Below are 20,630 nucleotides of genomic sequence, written 5' to 3' on the forward strand. Positions count from 1 at the left end.
GCAGATGGGAGCAGGGACAAAGAGCCCAAAGGGCTGCATCTGGCCCATGAGCCTGAGTTTGCCCATGCCTGGTCCAGATAGTACACTTGTAAGAAATCTGGTCGGAAACCATAATAAAAAGATCTAGGGAGTCAGAGAAGGCCTCTGTGGATTCTTTCAACTTTATGATTCTATGAAAGAAACTACACATGCTATCAGGTAACTATTCTCACGATATTATGCAATAACTTCATAATACGTATATAGAAATAGAGCACACAAACTGAATTACATCTCAGACGCAAAATTATCTCTGCAACAAACAGATCACATAGGTTTCTTTTGCCACTCTGTATTTTTAACATTAATTATTCAATGAGAACGATTCACTTATTAAATTGGTTACAGGCCCTCCACTCAAGTGCTCAACTTTTTAAAATAGTCACTTATGAACAAGATAGGTTTTGTAGGCTTGTTCTGAAGTTGAATTTGTATGTAAATTGGAACAAACACTGTAGCTGCACCCTTAATCGTAAGAGACTTTCCACTCTTAAAATGACATTCTTCCTGAGATACATAAACTAGTGGTGGATTGCAGGCATTCTTCAAGTTACAAACAAGATATGTTCTGTATATGTTCTGTTTGTTCTTAAATTGAATTTGTTTAAAAGTCAGAACAGGTACATTTTAAGTGTACCTCCAGCCAAGTGAATAGTTTTTCTGTCTGTACCCATGTTCAGAAGATTTCACCTCACTTTCTGTCCCTGTGATAATTAGATTTTGAAAAAAAATATGTAAACAAGGATTGGTGATAAAGCGTGAGTGGAGACACGTTTTCCTCATGATAACTCTTACAGGAGTGAATTTCCATTCCTAGGGGTAGATTTTTCTCACTTCTTGTTGTCTCACTCCAGTTCTTAAGTCAAATGTTTGTAACTCAGAGACCACCTGTACACATTTTTCATAACAAAAAATGTGAATTCCAGCTACTTTTCATCTCCCCCATCTTTATTTTTGGGAGTCCTTGTAGCTCCCAGAGCTATCACTAAACTTTCTAATTTCAGCCTTAGAGAAATAATACAACTGTAAACAGAGCCTCTTGAATGTAATATGTTCATATTCTACCGTTTAACTCGGGAAACGCATATATTACCTTAATTTTTGCTTCATCTGGCCCCTTTGTTGGCTCTTGTACTTTGCTTCCTTGTTTCTCTCTCTGTCTGTAAGTCTTCATAACTCCACATAAAAATGCACTTTTGTTCTGCAGAAACAATTTAATAGGGACATATAGAATGTAACTTAGATATCAGTGAACTTTACATAAAATCCTACTAAAGCAGTTGCCCAGAAAAACCTATGCCAACTTGATATATTTTATTTAAAACAAATCAGCCCTCCATTAATTTAATACAACAGGTTAACATAAAACACTACCACACAAATCTTACGAGTATGCAGGCAGCCCAAACATTTAAATTTAGTGTTTGATAGATGAACATTTATAAGGTATATTGTGCAAGAATTTCACTGTAGGTTTCACTGTAGGTATTGCTACCCAAAGACATTTGTTATGGTCACGTTAGAGGTAATACTACATTCATGAACCTAAATGTTCACACCACAGGAGCTCTTACCTTACCTGTACATGCGACAGGTCACTTTCCTTAAATTGCTGTAATACGGAGAGGGCTCCTTCTTCATTAAATTCTCTAAGAGCATCTATTGCTCTCTCATCAAGATCAACATAAGCTACCAATCCTAAAAATTAAAAATAAACAAAAGTTAGATTCCCATTGGAGAATGTAAGAGAACCATTGGTATAAAACCATTATTGTACTTGACTAAAACTGAAATAATATGAGGTATATAAATATTTCAGGCTACTTTGAACAAGATATGTCTGTCCAGAAATTGCAAAAATGCTAGGAATGTTTGGTTGCACAAAGCAACACAACATACCAAGGTTTGAAATAATGAGCTCTGGCTCGCATTCCAAATGATCTGCATTCAGAGCTTCAAGATACTTTTTCTCTGGGAACAGCAATGTAAACTACATGTAAGGAGGAGTTCTTTATAATCTAACTACAGTATGCTGGAGTAGCTGCTGAAGAACTTAGAAAGTCCCACCCTCCTACTAAGCAAAAAAAGAAGTACACATGACAAATTATCTCCGTATCTACATTACACACTTTTGCAATAAAATACTACTTTGCCACAACCTTTCAGCCAGTGACATTATTTTGAGCCCTGTTATGTATTTCAAGTGGATCAATATTGTACTTACAGGTACAGTCCCACATACATTAGGACCAGTTCTGAAGTGCATATATTTAAAGATGAACCGGCACTTCATACTCCATGATTAAAAGTTAGTAGCAGGTATAAAAAATTCATAAGCACTGCTGGTTTCAGCAATATTATATGGTAAGATGTTGACATAGTTAATCTGACTTCCAATAAATATCCCTAGCATAATTACTAAAGATTTTAAAGACCACTGGAAATATCTTTGCTCACAAATCTATAAGACAGCAGTGCATGAAAACTGTATTTCAGAATTGATCCTGCATATCGGAAGGCATTTGTACAGGAAAAACTCTCAGCAAATTGAAATCATGAAGTTCCACCCCAGCTACAAAATGAAAAGTAGCCAACAACACTAAAAGACTCCATTGGGGTAAGATTTTACACATAGAAGATATATTTCTACAAATAAATTTTGGTTACTAGGCAACAGGTTTTGTTTTTTTTTAGTATTAATGCACTTTGAAATTTACATAAATATCAGACTTCTCATGATACATCCTGAGTGAAAGCCATTCTCAAAGTCTGTACATTCCTTGAGAGACCTACACTTACGTCAATAGGTGCACATCTTTGTAGTTCAACACTAGAAAAGTGCCCCTTTAGGAAAATTAAAGCTACCTGGCAGACACTCACTGGAACTGTCTTCCAAGACAGATCTGCCGCATGAGCCAAAATATGTACATACAGAAAACAGTGTTATTTAAAACAGCCTAAACTTGAGGAACATTTGTAATTATTTAGGGGGAAAACCCTACATCTTGCCACTGAAATATCTGAACTAAGGGCAGGCATGAAGCAGTTCCATTTACATGTCTAAATATGTTCACAATACGCATGCTAAAGAGAAAGAGGAAGTTTCTCTTTTATTATTTATTTATTTATTTATTTGCTGCATTTATTAACCGCCATTCTCAGCCCTTTAGGGCGACTCATGGCGGTGTACAACACATACAAAAATAAGATTTTTTTCCAAAGTAAAAAAAAAAAAGATCTCTCTCTCTCTTTAGAATACACGAGAACCCACTTGCTCCACGCAATTACTGTTGAACAAACAGGTCAGCGTTATAACTGAAATGTCTTGAGTTCCCCACTAGGAACTAGACAAACATAGAATTCACATACTAGCAAAAATTCAAATGTAGCCTGAAGTAAGCAAAGCAAACTATTTTTCCCAATAAGCTATCTAGTAAATGTTTAAGATAGTAATCATAAATTGTTGATAGAAAGTGGAAGCAAATAATTATAGAGAAAATTGTAATTCAATAGGTTGAATGTCTATTTTCATTTCTGTGTCTATGAAACAGTATCCTGAAGATCTAAGATACTGTCAACATATGTTAACCCAATTGACCTCAAAGTGAAAGCAGCAGTACATTCGAATCTACACAGTGCAAAATACAGCAATTTTAAAATTTAAGATCTAAAAATTTGAAAATTGTTTGCCTTTACTTTTATAACCAATCAGAAACAAGAAATGCATATTATACCTGTCTGAAATATTTCATCAAGTCTCTCTGCCACCTTCTGTGGGAGGCCTGCCTCTATCAGTGTCTTGTAGTGTTCTGTGTGAGTTACACTGGAAGTATCCATTGGTTCTTCCTCTTCTTTTAACTGTACCGCATTACCATTCACCTGATTAGCCATTTTATTATGCTGCTGGAAAAAATTCAGGAGCTATATTACATAAAGCCAGAAACAACTAATTTGTAGGACAATGAATTTTTCTAAACTAATTTGTAAACATGCTGCAAGTGACTTGCATTGAAACCACATTTAAATCGCACCTCACCTAAATGAAATAAAAAGTACAGTCCTAAATACTGTGGAACATGTACATGGAATAATGCACAATTTTAAGCACTTCATGTACACTGAATCTACTTTTTAGTTCCTTAGTTAATTTTTGTGATTAACATAATTTTGGGAAGTTACACTGGAATGCACAAAACAGCTACTACCATAAACTGGTCTCAAAGTGATTTGAGATCAATGTTTTCAATACAGAAGCCTGAAGAGGAGCTAAATATACAAATGTCAATACTTGCTTTCTATCCTTCCCATAGTTTTCTGACTTACTTCCATGTCTTCCCTCTAACCCAACATTTCATTACATAAGAGAAACAAGCCATGCTGCTTAAACACACTGGATGCCAGAACACTTTTTAAAAAGGAACATGCCACATGTTATTTTTACAAGAGGAACAGTCAATAAACAAATTGCACATCATTTTCAACCAAGGGGAACTTGTATTAAACTCTGGGTATCAAATTACAGCACATTATTCCAGAAAGTTTAACTGAAAGGGTCTTTGAGCGAAATTTGCAAATACTAAACAAGGGGCTTTGAATTAAATTAATAGCAAAAAAGAAACATACCCTTCCTCTGTAGCAAAATAGCAATACGAAAGAAACAAGAAGGTACAATGCTACACAGGATGTGGCATTGTGGTTAACTTCAAAGGTTACAAGAAGGTACTTTCCATGAAGAAAAAAAAGTATTCTTCTGTTAAAGGTTAAAATTGTTGATCTCACAGTAAAAGGTTAAAATTGATGTTGGTGGTACTTTCCCTTTTGCATTGGGGTATAAAGATATGCAGATTTCAAGAGACGGGGGCGGGCAGTCTTTGAAAGCACAAACAAGTGCTTCTGTCCGTCTCATGTTGATCAGCTTGATTAAATGGTGTCTTACATGAACCAATTGGACTCTGTGGATTTCTTCGAAAAGGGACTCCGCACTCTAAACCTGTGATCCCTTACATTTTCTGGGGGCTCTTTGTCCAGGATCCTGAGAGTGGTCATCCTGAGGAATCCGCAGAGAGATTTTTGGAAATCCAGCCACACGGCATGGATCCAGAGGTGGCGCAAGCTGAGAGGGGCCCCACCAAAAGACCAGCGGCTCGGCTCATGGCACCTTGGGGTTCGGTCCCGCGTTGGACTGCCAATAGAAGTTACAGTGTAACACCCAAAGGAGGACTGCTGACCGGTCGGAGGAAGCGAAACTGTGCAGAGCAAGTATTTCTTGTAACTGTATTTGGGGGAAGAAATTAGTTTATATTGTGTTTGTAGTTCGTGAGATTGCTCCAATATCGAACCAATATGAGAAAGATAGACAAGCGCGCTAGGGAGGCCAGGGCCGAATAGTGGCCACCAGTTTCTGGTAGTCTAGCCTTTGAAGTGAGATACGAAATGGTAGACTCTGCCTCAGACAAATAGAAGTTACCTGCAAGAGGGGCGGAGGTCAAGGGGACCAGTAGTCTAGTCTTGAAGTTTGCAACAGATAGATAGACACCGCCACAGGAGGGTAACTTAGAAGTTGCAACGGTAAATGGGATCCCGAGGTTAGGATCCAGGATGGAACCTTTCCTCAGTAGTAAAGAGACTGAAGTGGTCCAATAGGGGACCGCAGATAGAAGCCAAAAGAGAAACTAAGGTGTCAAGGATGGTCATTTGGACCAAGGAAAGCCTTAGGGGAAAGATAGGATAAGAAATACTTGACAGATAAAAGGGAATTCAATGATAGGGAGAGTATTATAGGAAAAGAGTAATAGTAAAATCAGGGGACAGTGGATTCCTCAGGAGGTAACAAAGATCGTATGAAAATTGTGTGTGAGAATGATTTGTCTTTGAAAGGTGTTAAAGAGTTTGGTTGAAGAAAGTGTCAACTGTCTGTCTTTGTTTCTTGTTGTTTGTCTTTGTTTGGCGAGCCAAATGTACTTAAGATAGTAAACTAGTATTGAAACAATGGAACCAAAAGAAAAGGATAAATTTGGTTTTTTTTCCAGGAGCAAGAAATATAAATAATGACTATGTCTGCATTTGTGTCCGCATACAAGAGAGAACAAAAACCACTTAAAAGAGAAATAAGTCAAGAGAAACGTGATAAAGAAAGAGTTTGAGTGTGTTGTTGAGGGTTTTCATGACCGGAATTGCTAGGTAGTTGCTGCAAGAGGGTCCTACATTGTGCATGTGGCAGGGCTCAGGCTGCATTCCAGCAGATGGTCTGTGGTTTGCTCCTCTCCACGCTCGCATGTCGTAGATTTCACTTTGTAGCCCCATTTCTTGAAGTTGGCTCTGCATCTTGTGGTGCCAGAGCGCAGTCTGTTCAGTGCTTTCCAAGTCGCCCAGTCTTTTGTGTGCTCAGGGGGAAGTCTCACATTTGGTATCAGCTATTGATAGAGGTTCTGGGTTTGAGCCTGCCAGTTTTGGACTCTTGCTTGCTGAGGTGTTCCAGTGAGTGTCTCTGTAGATCTTAGAAAACTATTTCTAGATTCAAGTCGTTGACATGCTGGCTGATACCCAAACAGTTTGAAGTTAGATTGTCCAGTGAATGGAATGTGTAAATATATGAATTACTAGCCGCTCCCTGCCACACGCTGCTGTGGCCCAGTCTGGTGATTTGGAAGAGTAATGAGAAAGTGTTGGTTTTTAATGTATGTAATTTCTTTATGCTTGTGGGTAAACAGTATTTCTCCTTGTTTCTTTGTCAGTACTGGTGTGGAGATTGTCTGGTTTGCCTACTCTACAACATGCAGCATATGATTGTCCTTCTTTAGGGGTCCCTTTTTGAAATCTATGATATTATATGTCATATAAATATGTGTGTGAATCATATCTATCTATATCTATGGCTAGATAGCTGTTTGTCAGGAGGGCATTGATTATGTTTTCTTGCCCTGGTGAAAGTAGTTGGACTGGATGGACTATAGATAGCATTTCTCAACGTGGGGGATGGGACCTTTGCGAAGGTCATGGGGGTTCTGTGTGGAAAGTTTGGTTCAGTGGGTTGTTGTAGGTTTTTTTTTTGGGCTATATGGCCATGGTCTAGAGGCATTCTGACGTTTCACCTGCATCTATGGCAAGCATCCTCAGAGGTAGTGAGGTTGTTGGAATTGGCAAAATGGGTTTATATATCTGTGGAATGATCAGGGTGAGACAAAGGACTCTTGTCTGCTGGAGCTAGGTGTGAATGTTTCAACTGACCACCTTGATTAGCATATAATGGTCTGACAGAGCCTGTGGCAAATCTTTGCTGAGATGTGATTAGATGTCTTTGTTTGTTTCCTCTCTGTTGTAATTTTAGAGTTTTTTATACTGGTAGCCAGATTTTGTTCATTTTCATGGTTTCTTCCTTTCTGTTGAAATTGTCCACATGCTTGTGGATTTCGATGGCTTCTCTGTGTAGCCTGACGTGGTGGTTGTGAGAGTGTTCTCAAATAAAATGCTGTGTCCAGGTTGGTTCATCAGGTGTTCTGCTATGGCTGATTTCTCTGGGTGAAGTAGTCTGCAGTGCCTTTCATGTTCCTTGATTCGTGTTTGGGCTTTGCTGTGTTTGGTGGTTCCTATGTAGACTTGTCCATGGCTGCATGGTACATGGTAGACTCCTGCAGAGCTGAGAGGATCCCTCTTGTCCTTTGCTGAACGGAGCATTTGTTGGATTTTCTTGGTGAGTCTGTAGATAGTTTGTATGTTGTGTTTCCTCATCAGCTTCCCTATGCGGTCAGTGGTTTCCTTGATGTATGGCAGGAACACTTTTCCTCGGGGGGGGGGGGGGGTGTCTTCATCTTTATTCTCGTGGCTTGTTCTCGGTCTTGTAGCTCTCCTGATGTCTGAGGTGGAGTATTCATTGGCCTGGAGAGCCCAGTCGAGGTGGGCTTTGCAGATTCTTTTTGCATGGTCTGCCAAGGCTTTAATGGTGCTTCTTTTCAGTTTGGTTCAGTTCTATCATTGGTGGGGCTCAGAATGCTCTTTGATTGTGGGTGAGCTATAGATCCCAGAAACTACAACTCCCAAATGACAATCTACATTTTTTTTTAGAATAATGGTCACTCATTGGGTTGATAGACATGTTCCTTCCAAGTTTGGTGTCATTTTGTCCAGTGGGTTTTGAGTTGTGTTGGTCCCACAGGCGAGCATTACATTTTTATTTTTATAGATGTGTGTATGTTTAGAACATTGATATAATTAAAATTGTGGAATGAAAATTGTATCTTCAAAAATGTGACTAAAATGATAACGTGTCTGGAGAACATGTCCTATGAGGAGCGGCTTAAAGAGCTGGACATGTTTAGCCTGAAGGAAAAAATATATTGCTGAGAGGATACATGATAGTAGTGTGTAGGTATGTGAGAGAAAGTCATAAAGAGCAAGGAGCAAGTTTGTTTTCTGCTGCCCTGGAGACTGGGACACTGAGCGATGGAACTTCCTGATTGTAATTGCTGTTCGACAGTGAGGCTCTCTGCCCCAGAAGCTCCTTCTTTGGAGGTTTTTGCGCAGAGGTTGGATGGCCATCTGTTGGGAGTGCTTTGAGTGCAGTGTTTTCTAGACAGCGGGTAGGACTAGATAGCCCACGAGGTTTCTTCCAACTCTAGGATTCTATGAAAAGAGGGATAGTGTTTTTGAATTATCTCTAATGCTATGTTTGAAGAAAAAAAACTGTCTGTAGATCTTTTCATGCATCAAAAAAAAAACAAAAAAACAACCACGTTGCGGGTAACAGCTTCCTCCAAGCTATAATTCATTTCAAAACTTGTTAAGAAGAGGAATTATGCTCTTATCAAAAGAACTGATGCTTTAGTAAAAGGGATCTCAAAAAGTCATGTAGCCTCACCTGCATTTGTTGAAAAGAAAAGGAACAAAACACAATGCTAATATAAGGAGGTGTTTTAAATATATTGCATAAGGAAGAGGTGATGATAAAATAATATGTTTACCTATGTAGGGGATTAGTTTTGCTAAACAAAGATAATTATTTATATATAAGAAAAACGTGTTTGTTTAAATGATAGAATATATTTCTAGCTCTGTTCTGACTGCAGCAGCGGTGGTCTTAATGTTAACACTAAGTAACTGTCTTAGAAATTTTGATTGTGCCTGTTCCAGTATTAGGAATTTGCTTAGGCCCCAGATTTCAGTTCCATATAATATCATGGGGACAATTTTTGTAAAAGAACTAACCTGTTCTGTGTGCTCTGCATCTAGAACCCATTTATGTCTAGATGGGCAATTTCCAAATATTATTATTTTGACTTCGATTTGTTACATGAACTCCTATATATTTGTATTCTACTTAAAGAGGACCAGATATGTTGTATGTTGTGTTTATAATGACTGTTTTTGATAAGGCAAACTGGCTAAAAAAAATTGTTGTTGCTACTAGATATACACAGTAACTGAACTAAAAGACTGGAATACTTGTTGTGTTGCCCTCATATTATAATCTACACTTTATAATTCAAAATTGAATAAATGTTTAAAGAGATAGATTTTAGTTTAAGATTCCTTAGGACCAAGAACACTGGACAGATGCCTATGGACCAGCACATCTCTGAAAACAGCTATGGACTCTATGCTCAACTGCAGAGGACGAGAAGTTTTGAGGCTAGATCCTGTAGCCCCATTCGGGTGCCCTGCACACGATCAGACCTCCAACTCCGAGCCTATGGACTCTATGAACTGTTACGCCCTTCACTTATATATTGTGATATTGTTGTTATGATCTTTTCTTTCTTTAAGTTTCTGTAGTTGTACAGACATGTGATTCTAAATGCTTTCAGACAAGTTGGAGTGGTCCCACACTGAACTCAATTAGCCCAAAAGTCATATATTGTTTCTTAAAGGTGGTTATTGGTATTAAGTGACTGCAGATATACTAAAAAGATTAGAGACAAAAATTTATATTCTAAAAAAAAAGGTTTCACAGACAACATTGTAGTTTTAATGTATGTCCTGAAAAAGTGCCAAAGACTCGTCTTTTTTTCCTAGTCCTGGTCATGACACCCAGAGGTTGTTCTGAAAGGGGTATTAGATACTGTCAGAGGTCATCCTGATATGTTCTCCAAGTCCCTGATGGCCCAGATGCCGCCAGGATCAGATGCTTGAGAGACAGGGCATTGAGGGCTGTGTGGAGCTTTGTGTGAAACACCTATGGCCCCAGCCGCAATGATAGCTTTGTGGAGCTCTGGTGTACAATATCACCTCTGGCCCCAGCTGTGCCTTGTGGGCTGACGTATCACCCCATGTTCACTATGTTCCAGCATTTGTTTCGGAGAAGAGGTTGAAGATCTAGACATGAATTCATTCCATGGCACACATGGGCTACAACATCCAAAAGTTTTGATATATAGTTGGGAAAAAAATCCAAAGTCGACTTGTTAATAAATTATCGCAATAACAGTGTTGCTTATCTCTGGTTTGCATGCTTCAAGTCGTCTCTGGTTGCTTCTGGGCCAGAGAAGCAGATGGCGGAAACAGAAGAATGGCCTGCCTCAGGGGAGCGTGCTTGCTCCATCCATGTTTAACATCTACACAAATGACCAGCCACTGCCAGAAGGGACAGAGAGTTTCATCTATGCTGATGATCGTGCCATTACTGCTCAAGCAGGGAGCTTTGAGATGGTAGAACAGAAGCTCTCCGAAGCTCTAGGTGCTCTTACTGCCTATTACAGGGAAAACCAGCTGATCCCTAATCCATCTAAAACACAGACATGCGCCTTTCACCTTAAGAACAGACAAGCATCCCGAGCTCTGAGGATTACCTGGGAAGGAATCCCACTGGAGCATTGCAGCGCACCCAAATACCTGGGAGTCACTTTGGACCGTGCTCTGACCTACAAGAAGCACTGCCTGAACATCAAACAAAAAGTGGGCGCTAGAAACAACATCATACGAAAGCTGACTGGCACAACCTGGGGATCACAACCAGACACAGTGAAGACATCTGCCCTTGCGCTATGCTACTCTGCTGCTGAGTATGCATGCCCAGTGTGGAACACATCTCATCACACTAAAACAGTGGATGTGGCTCTTAATGAGACATGCCGCATTATCACGGGGTGTCTGCGCCCCACACCACTGGAGAAATTACACTGCTTAGCCGGTATTGCACCACCTGACATCCGCCGGGAAGTAGCAGCCAATAGTGAAAGGACCAAGGCAGAGACATCTCCAGCTCATCCCCTGTTTGGGTATCAGCCAGCACGTCAACGACTTAAATCAAGACATAGTTTTCTTAGATCTACAGAGACACTCGCTGGAACACCCCAGCAAGCGAGAGTCCAAAAGTGGCAGGCCCAAATCCAGCACCTCAATTCATGGGTGATACCAGAGAGACTCCCCCCTGGGCACTCAGAAGACTGGGCGACTTGGAAGGCACTGAACAGATTGCGCTCTGGCACCACGAGATGCAGAGCCAATCTTAAGAAATGGGGCTACAGGGTGGAATCCTCGGCATGCGAGTGCGGAGAAGAACAAACCACTGACCACCTGCTGCAATGCACCCTGAGCCCTGCCACATGCACGATGGAGGACCTTCTTGCGGCAACCCCAGAGGCACTCCAAGTGGCCAGATACTGGTCAAAGGACATTTAACCAAATACCAAATTTACAAAATCTGTGTGGTTTTTTTTTCTTTCTTTTCTTTTCTTTTTCTTTTTAATCTCTGTGTTTGTTTTGCTCTGTTAGAATTGTAATACAATGGTTGCTGATGACACGATAAATAAATAGTGTTGCTTGTTAAGCCTGAAAAAAAACAACAACAACTATCCAATTGGTGGATGTAGTTCTACAAACACCACCTTTCCCACCACACAAATCAGTTAGAAATGGATTGGTTAAACCGCATGGTTACCCAATTAGACATGGATTACTATATAGGGGGTCAATAGAGACGTTGCCCACAGCACAGAGACATGTCACACACACACACAGACACACACAAAACAAATGAAGGAATGAAAGGGTCTTTGAGCGAAATTTGCAAATACTAAACAAGGGGCTTTGAATTAAATTAATAGCAAAAAAGAAACATACCCTTCCTCTGTAGCAAAATAGCAATACGAAAGAAACAAGAAGGTACTGTGTTACACAGGATGTGGTTAACTTCAAAGGTTACAAGAAGGTACTTTCCATGAAGAAGAAAAAAGTATTCTTCTGTTAAAGGTTAAAATTGTTGATCTCACAGTAAAAGGTTAAAATTGATGTTGGTGGTACTTTCCCTTTTGCATTGGGGTATAAAGATATGCAGAGTTCAAGAGATGGGGGCGGGCAGTCTTTGAAAGCACAAACAAGTGCTTCTGTCCGTCTCATGTTGATCAGCTTGATTAAATGTGTCTTACATGAACCAATTGGACTCTGTGGATTTCTTCGAAAAGGGACTCTGCACTCTAAACCCGTGATCCCTTACATAACTAAACTGAAGCACCTTCAATCTTATTTTATTTATTTATTTATTTCACAGTTTTCTATACCGAGCTTCTCTCTTTTTTTTTAAATGATTTTTATTAAGTATTTTATAAAACAAAACAACGAAAGAGGGGGAACAATGAAAAGGAGATAGAAAAGTAGGAAAAGAAAAGAGAGAAAGAGAAGAGAAAAAAAACACAAACAAAAACAAAACAAAAAAGAAAACTAAACTAACCTAAACTATTCTAAAATGACTTCCACTCCAACATCAGGATCTTTTCCGTCAACTTCTTTTACTCTTGTATATTCTTATCCTCTAATATTTTTCTAAATTTCTTTTCATAGTCATAAAAAGAAGTCCAATCTGTTCTCGGTTTCCCGGTATTTCTTCTCATTAAAAATGTCAATTCATCCATGTCTCTAATTTCTTTAACTTTCTCCAACCATTCTTCAGCAGTAGGTATCTGTTCATTTTTCCAAAATTTGGCATAAATAATTCTTGCCGCAGTAGTAAAGTATGTAAGTAGTTTATCTTCATTTTCCTCCACTCTAAGATCAGAGTCCGTAAATCCTAGTAAATAATATTCAGGTTTCTTTTTAAAACTTCTCTTCAATATCTTTTATATTTCTTCATGTATAGATGCCCAGAACTTAATTGTTTCTTTACACGTCCACCACATGTGGAAGAATGTGCCCGTTTGTTCTCCACATTTCCAACACTTATCTGAGACATTTGGGTACATATGGCTTAGTTTATTCGGAGTCAAATACCATCTATAGAACATTTTATACCAGTTTTCCTTCAAGTCCATGGCATAAGTATATTTCAACTTTTTATTCCACATTTGTTCCCATTCTCTAAATTGAATGGGCCTTCTTAAATTTTCGGCCCATTTAATCATACAATTTTTAACTTGCTCCTTTTCCGTTTGCCATTGGATCAATTTATTATAAAGAATTGTGACTACCTTCTTCTCAATTTTTAAAACTTTGTCCCATGTGTTTTCTTCCCAGTCAAATCCAATTTTTTGATCTTGTTTGAAGTGCTCTTTAATTTGAAGGTAATGTAACCAAGTTATATTTCCAAACATGTTCTTAAGTTGTTCAAACCGAGCTTCTCAACCTCATTGAGGGACTCAGCCCGGTTTCCAGCCATAAAAAACATATACACTAATTAAAATATAATGTATCACAATTACAAAAACAACTTTAAAAACACTATATATGAAACTACAGTGGTCAGTTGCCCTATTAAGATGGATCTCCATCAACTTCCATCCAGGGTCCTATGGTGTTGTCTCATTCATCGAAGGCCTGACTCCACAGCCACGTCTTCACCCGTTTCCTAAATGTTAGGATGCATGGGGCGGTTCTGGCCTCCAGAAGGAGAGAGTTCCAGAGTCGCAGGGCCACCACCAAGGCCTTGTCCCTCCTCCCCACCAGGCGCGCTTGCGAGGCCGGTGGGACTGAGAGTAGGGCCTCTCCAGATGATCTTAATAATCTTGATGGTTTGTAGGGGAGAATACGTTCAGAGAGGTAAACAGGGCCGGAGTCGTTTAGGGCTTTATAGGTCAACACCAGCACTTTGAATTGTGCTCGGAAGCTAATTGGCAGCCAGTGGAGCTGGCGTAACAGCAGAGTGGTGTGCTCCCTGTACCCAGCCCCCGTTAGTAATCTGGTTGCCGCGCGTTGGACTTGCTGCAGCTTCCGGGCAGTCTTCAAAGGCAACCCCACGTAGAGAGCGTTGCAGTAGTCTAAGCGGGATGTAACCAAAGCGTGTACTACCGTGGCCAAGTCAGCTCTCCCAAGGTACGGACGCAGCTGGTGCACAAGTTTTAATTGTGGGAATGCTCCCCTGACCACCGCTGAGACCTTGGGTTCAGGCTCAGTGATGAATCCAGAACTCCCAGACTGCGTACCTGAGCTTTCAGGGGGAGTGTGATCCCGTCCAGGACAGGCTGTAACCCCGTACCCTGTTTGGTCTTACGACTGACCAGGAGTACCTCTGTCTTGTCTGGATTTAGTTTCAATCTGTTGTCCCTCATCCAGTCCGAGACGTTCATGACCTGAACAGCCTCCTTAGTGGTAGGTGGAAATGAGTGATAGAGTTGGACATCATCTGCGTACAGATGACATCGCACCCCAAAACTCCGGATGATCTCTCCCAATGGCTTCATGTATATGTTAAACAACATAGGGGACAGTATTGAGCCCTGTGGGACTCCACAGTGCAATGGCCGAGGAGTCGAGCAGGAGTCCCCTAGTGACACCTTCTGGGAGCGACCCTCGAGAAAGGACCGGAGCCACTGCAAGGCAGTACCCCCAAGACCCATTCCTGCGGGGCATCCCAGAAGGATATCGTGGTCGATGGTATCGAAGGTCGACTCCCCCTGTCCAGTTCCCAGCGCAGATCATCAACTAAGGCGACCAAGGCTGTCTCAGTATCATGTCCCGGCCTAAAGCCAGACTATTATGGATCTAGATAGTCCGTGTCCACCAGGAATTCCTCGAGTTGCGAGGCCACCACACGTTCCAGGACTTTGCCCAAGTAGGGGAGATTGGAAACTGGCCGAAAGTTGACGAATTGAGTGGGGTCTAGTGATGGTTTTTTCAACAGCGGTTTGATGACAGCTTGTTTTAAGCTGGCTGGAATCTTGCCTTCCCGAAGGGAGGCGTTAACCACCACCGTTACCCACTCAGCCAAACCCCCTCTGGCTTCTTTTACCAGCCAGGAAGGGAAGGGGTCTAGGATGCATGTGGTAGGTCTCGCCTGTCCCAGAACCCTGATGACCTCATCGAGTTGAACAGATTGAAACGAATCCAACAAAATTGGACAAGCAGATGCTTGAGTTACATCCTCAGAGACTGCAGTTAATGTGGTGTCAAAGCCCGTGTGGATCAAAGCGACTTTGTCCGCAAAGAACTGAGCAAATGCTTCACAGCGCGCTGCCGAGTCATCAGGGGACCCACTCGAGGTGGGATTCAACAACTCTCTGACTACTCGGACTACTATTGCCGCGCCATATGCCCTTAGATAAAGGTGTAGATGTATTCGGTTTGGCTCGCTGGGCTTTTTCCTCCACACGCTCTCTAGCCATCTCTTTGTTCGCTTTAGCTCCACCAACTCCTCGTTGAACCAAGGGGCAGGTTTCGCTCGGCAACTTAAGAGAGGGCGCTCCGGAGCAATTGTGTCTATTGCCCTAGTCAGCTCCCTATTCCAGTGAGCGACCAGGGCATCAACAGAATCACCATCCAAGGCAGCGGAAACATCCCCAAGAGCCATTAGGAGTCCTTCTGGATCCATAAGCCTCCTGGGGCAGACCATCTTAATGGGTCCACCACCCCTGCGGAGGTTAGTTGCAACGAGTCTAAACCTAATCAGATGGTGGTCGGTCCACGGCAAAGGAGAGATTGACAGCTCCTCCACACTGCCACCTTCTTCCCAGCCCTGACAGAAGACCAGGTCAAGTGTGTGTCCAGCACAGTGGGTAGGGCCAGATACTAGTTGGGACAGCCCCATAGTTGCCATGGTGGCCATGAAGTCCTGAGCCGCTCCTGAAAGAGTGGACTCCGCATGTACATTGAAGTCCCCCAGCACTGCAAGTCGCTGGGACTCCAATGCCAGGCCTGAGACCAACTCTGCAAGCTCAGGTAGGGCGGCTGAGGTGCAGTGGGGTGGTCGGTGCACCAACAACAGCCCTATTCTGTCCCGGTCTCCTAGCCTCAGGTGGACACATTCAAACAACGTCGACTGTAAGGCTGGGCCTCTGATCAAGGAGATGGAATCTTTATAGACTATTGCAACTCCGCCTCCCCGCCCCCCGGGTCTCGGTTGGTGCTGCACAGCATAACCTGGTGGGCAAAGCTGGGTGAGATTCACCTCTCCAGTCTCGTCCAACCAGGTCTCCGTGATGCATGCCAGATCTGCCTTTTCCTCCAGTATCAAATCCTGGATGATTGATGTTTTCCCATTGACAGATCTGGCGTTCAACAGCACCACCTTCAATCCAGGAGGACCATCTACCTTGGAACCCACGTTTACCAAGTCAGGAGAACATTTTGGAATTTTCTTCAGGATTTGTTCACGAATTGGCCGAATTGGTTTCTTAACTATCCCTTTCCCGTATCTCCCCCTCCCCGTCATCACCTCTATGGGGGCCCCCGAGGACTGGAACCCTCCCCCTCCCTCCCATCCCCGTTCTTCACATACCGACATTGTAATATTGCACTGTTATGTAGCATATCATTGCCCCGGCCAATTATCAATGCATCACTTTCATCGTTGTTGTAGCTCCACTTCTCTGATTCATAAAACCATCTCCAGTTCTCTCCGGCCATTTGACCATTATTGAAGAAGATTGTAAAGTGCACGGTATAAAGTGCAAATGCAAGCTTAAAACGACAGTTCAAGAGTAACATTGAGATTTCTAATCAGCAGGTGTTCCTCTGTTGATTAAGGTGCAAATCCATTGTCTATCGCAGTAGCATGAAGAGGAGTTAAATTACAATGGCCTTCATTTACAGTGCAATAATATCGGCAAAGAATTGGCAATTAACTGTACTAAATCTACATATAATAAGGAGAAGGGAAGAGGAGGTGCGATTTGTAAAGCAGAATGGCTTGGGAGATACCAGCAGCTTGACCTTGAGACCCATGGAAGCTAAGCCATTCCTCTACTCATATCCTTCAAGCTGCAGCTGTTGGTAATCTTTCAATAAATAGATGGCTCAGAACCGCCCCAGCATTCAATACAATGTACACTATCAAAACCCCTACCAAGAATAAAACACAGAAATAACACTGAAATTGGTCAGTGAATCAAATAAATCTACTTCCCTAACCGCATACACTCCCTATTGGATGAGTAAAAGACGACTGACCCTTGGCAAGCCGAGGATATATGATGTCAGCTGGTGACTGATGGTTGGATACAGATATTCACAGATATTAACAGGATATTAACAAGATATTAAAAAGCAGCTTCACAACTAAAGGGCAGCTTCACAATTAGGTATCCAAAGAGCAGCTTCACAGATAGGTATAAAGAGAGCGACTTCAAGTCTAAAGGAGTAACTCCAGCACTGAGTTCTCAAGAAGCAGCTACACAAATCTTCCATTTCAATGAGAAAAAACTTTTAGTAAAAGTCAATGAGACAACTGCAAAAGTATAATTTTCAAAAAGTCACCACTAACTTCTCAAATATTTCCTGTCAGCTTTGCTGACCCATGGAAAATATAATCCATTTGACCAGACACCAAATGGTATTTTATTTAATCACTACAACAAAAGTGATCTACACCACTACTTTAGAGACAGAGCTATTAGAAGAGGCAAAGTCGAATAAAAAAATGAATTAAGGCTTTTAAAGATTTCTAAGTGCTGATCACTAAAACTAATACTTCATATAGTAATCATAACTTGCAAGTAACCATCCAATGAGCAGAATTCAATGTATTAATGTAGAAAACAGAAAAAAATACTACTACGTCCTGAAAATTTGCCAGCTTAACATAATGTTATTTCAACAGCAAAGTTTTATTTGATGGGCTGTGACCATAGCTTGCACAAAGTAAGCAGTCAAACACTTTTCATTCTGGTAATGGATGCCACCAAATTTTAGGCCAGTAAGAAAAACTTTAAATATTCCGCTACTGTCTTATTTCTGTAAATCACACTTTGCATTTTAAAGTAAAACGAATTATTTTCCCAACTGTTTGAGATCAGTTTTGTGGCAATCTGAAGCTTTCTAATCTATTGCCAGTGCTGCATGATACCATTGTATTCATATGAAGAAAACGGCACTGATTACCATATATAAAGAAATACATAAAATTCAGTGTACCACACAGAATTAAGGCCACTTGTTTCTTATAGTAAGTCCCTCTGGGGAGAGAGGGTGGGTTAAAAAATTTAAAATATACATATAATCATCATCATCATTAATAGTAGTTAATGTAAGGATGGAAACTGCAGGTCTCTTTGCAAATCCCCTAACCTTCATGGACAATGAGGAATATTAAGAGTGAAGGTTAAAATGTCTGGAGGGGTATACAATTCCCATACTGACATAATAACAATCCTCTATCATCCTGAAATATTGTCCTAGAGGATTGAAATATTGAAGGAAAAATATTTCAACATTTCTAAAAGGCAAATATCTAAATTGTCTTTTATTTTTTTACTGTAACAGTGAAATACAGTGATTTGAAAGGTACTGGCCTTTCTGCCTTTGGGGTCTTCAAACAGAGGTTGGATGGATGTCTTTCAAGAGCATGTTTTTGTATTTTCTTGCATGGAAAGAGATTAGAGTTGATGGCCTTTATGGTTCTACCAACGGAAAGATTCTATGATTCATTCTCGTATGCCTCCACACAGAAAAAACATTGCCGCCTAAAAAAAAGTGGAATCTAAATTTATTATACAAAGTTCTTTCAAAGTCCCAAAACTCCATGGGGGCCACTTTCACCACAACTAGTAGATCTTTGGTCTGGTCTGCTTTCACTTCAGGGAAGGGGTGGGCTTTTATTAAAACCTAATGAGGATTCTGGTTAACTCGTTTGAAAAAAGCATTTATCCCAAAACATGGCCCCTTAGCAAAATTATTCCCTAAAACCTTTATAGAGGGCATGAGGGGTTGATGACATAGGGGTATGATAGATGACATAGCCCACTCATGGGTTGTGCCTAGTTGATTGTGGGATGTTGGCCAATAACTCTGGTAGATGAGTACCAGAGTTTTCACAATGAAGGCTTTAACTCTACTGTTATGTTTGTGTTTTGTGTCTTGCAGTAGTTGAGGAACCCAGTTTCATTATGGTTTAGACACATAAACACTCAAAAATATAACCTGACTAAAATATAGTCAGCTACACAAGAATTTTCTATCATTAATATGTGGATATTATCATATTTTATTTTTTCTATAAAAATGACATCTTCTTTTTGAAAATATAAAACTATGGCAAATATCTAAATACTGTAAACTCACTCCATACAGAAGGTGGAGACATGCTTGTATCAAGCTAACCAACTTTCATTCTGAAACCACCACCGCTTATCAGAATCTGCTCCAAATAACAACCAGCTTCTCGACCAAAAAAACCCCTCCATGTTTATTTCATGGGAAATCCAAAGTCTGAGAATCAATAATATCAGAATTTAAAATTCAGGCAAAAGGCAAAATCCTCTATTTATTTATTTACGATATTTATAGCCTGCTTTTCTCAGCCATATGGCGACTCAAGGCGGGTTACAGATTGGCACAATTCAATGTCAGGCATTCATAAACATGCCATTAAAAACAATCAACATTACAATATAAAACATAAATAAAAACCTTTAAAGAATATAAACATCAGTGTCATCTTGTTAAAAATGTTATCCAGTAACATCATCTAGCCATTCCATGTTCATCATTCATAGTTCCATGTTATCTATTCAGCTGCATTCTCAAAAGCTTGCTCAAGGAGCCAGGTCTTCACTTTTTTCAGAAAGTCAGGAGGGAGGGGGCCGATTTAATATCCCTCGGAAGGGAGTTCCATATGTTTTTCCCTTTGCTCTGAGTGAAAAACCCAGTGCAAAAGTAGGGATTATATCATGTCTTGCTTCCCATTCAATTTTCATGATCAGTTTCTTGATATGATACCACATTTTACAACACGGGGCAAACAACTGTGACCTCCAGGTATCTCTGACCTGCAATACCCATAACCCTTAAACAGTATGGTCAATGGCAAGAAACTGCATTCCAACAACATATATGTTCCATTCCTATCTTATAGGTTCTTAGTGCTGGTAAAGCAAAGTGTAATCAATGTAAAAAGTGAGGCACAGACAAAAAAATATGAAGCGCCAAAGGAGGAGAAATATAACATTTGAGGTGATAAGGGTGAATTTATTTTCATCATATTTTTCCCAAAGATAGGGTTGGGGGAACAGGATGACTGACTGTAATTCTTTTTCTTTTGGAAACAATGAAATGTTTTTTTAATGGGACAACAGCATACCAGAGCAATCTGCACATGAGATAACTGATATGATTAAGTAACAGTAGTTCTTATGCATGCTGCAGAAATATGCAATCATCAAATTCAAGATATACTTCTGCACTTAGGGGCTGGGCTGTTGCCACTTCATGCAAACTCAAGTTTCCTGAAAATCATG

General features: G+C 40.5%; 1 protein-coding gene across 3 annotated transcripts in view; it reads right to left on the reverse strand.

Moving 5' to 3' along the window:
- LOC137095237 (heterogeneous nuclear ribonucleoprotein R-like) overlaps positions 1 to 20,630 on the reverse strand; it is a 49,447-nt gene that overhangs the window by 24,436 nt on the left and 4,381 nt on the right. Inside the window, exons 2-4 of one of the 3 annotated variants that reach the window (XM_067461672.1) lie at positions 3,774 to 3,939; positions 1,619 to 1,737; positions 1,133 to 1,240 (exon numbers count right to left, since the gene is read on the reverse strand). In XM_067461672.1, coding sequence (XP_067317773.1) covers positions 1,133 to 1,240; positions 1,619 to 1,737; positions 3,774 to 3,930 — 384 coding nt within the window. In that variant the 5' untranslated portion in view covers positions 3,931 to 3,939. Of the gene's footprint in view, positions 1 to 1,132; positions 1,241 to 1,618; positions 1,738 to 3,773; positions 3,943 to 20,630 lie in introns of all 3 variants that reach the window. The other 2 variants (XM_067461673.1, XM_067461674.1) reach the window with 2 other exon arrangements.

The sequence above is a fragment of the Anolis sagrei genome, chromosome Y (genome assembly GCF_037176765.1).
Source record: "Anolis sagrei isolate rAnoSag1 chromosome Y, rAnoSag1.mat, whole genome shotgun sequence".
NCBI classification, from domain to species: domain Eukaryota; kingdom Metazoa; phylum Chordata; class Lepidosauria; order Squamata; family Dactyloidae; genus Anolis; species Anolis sagrei.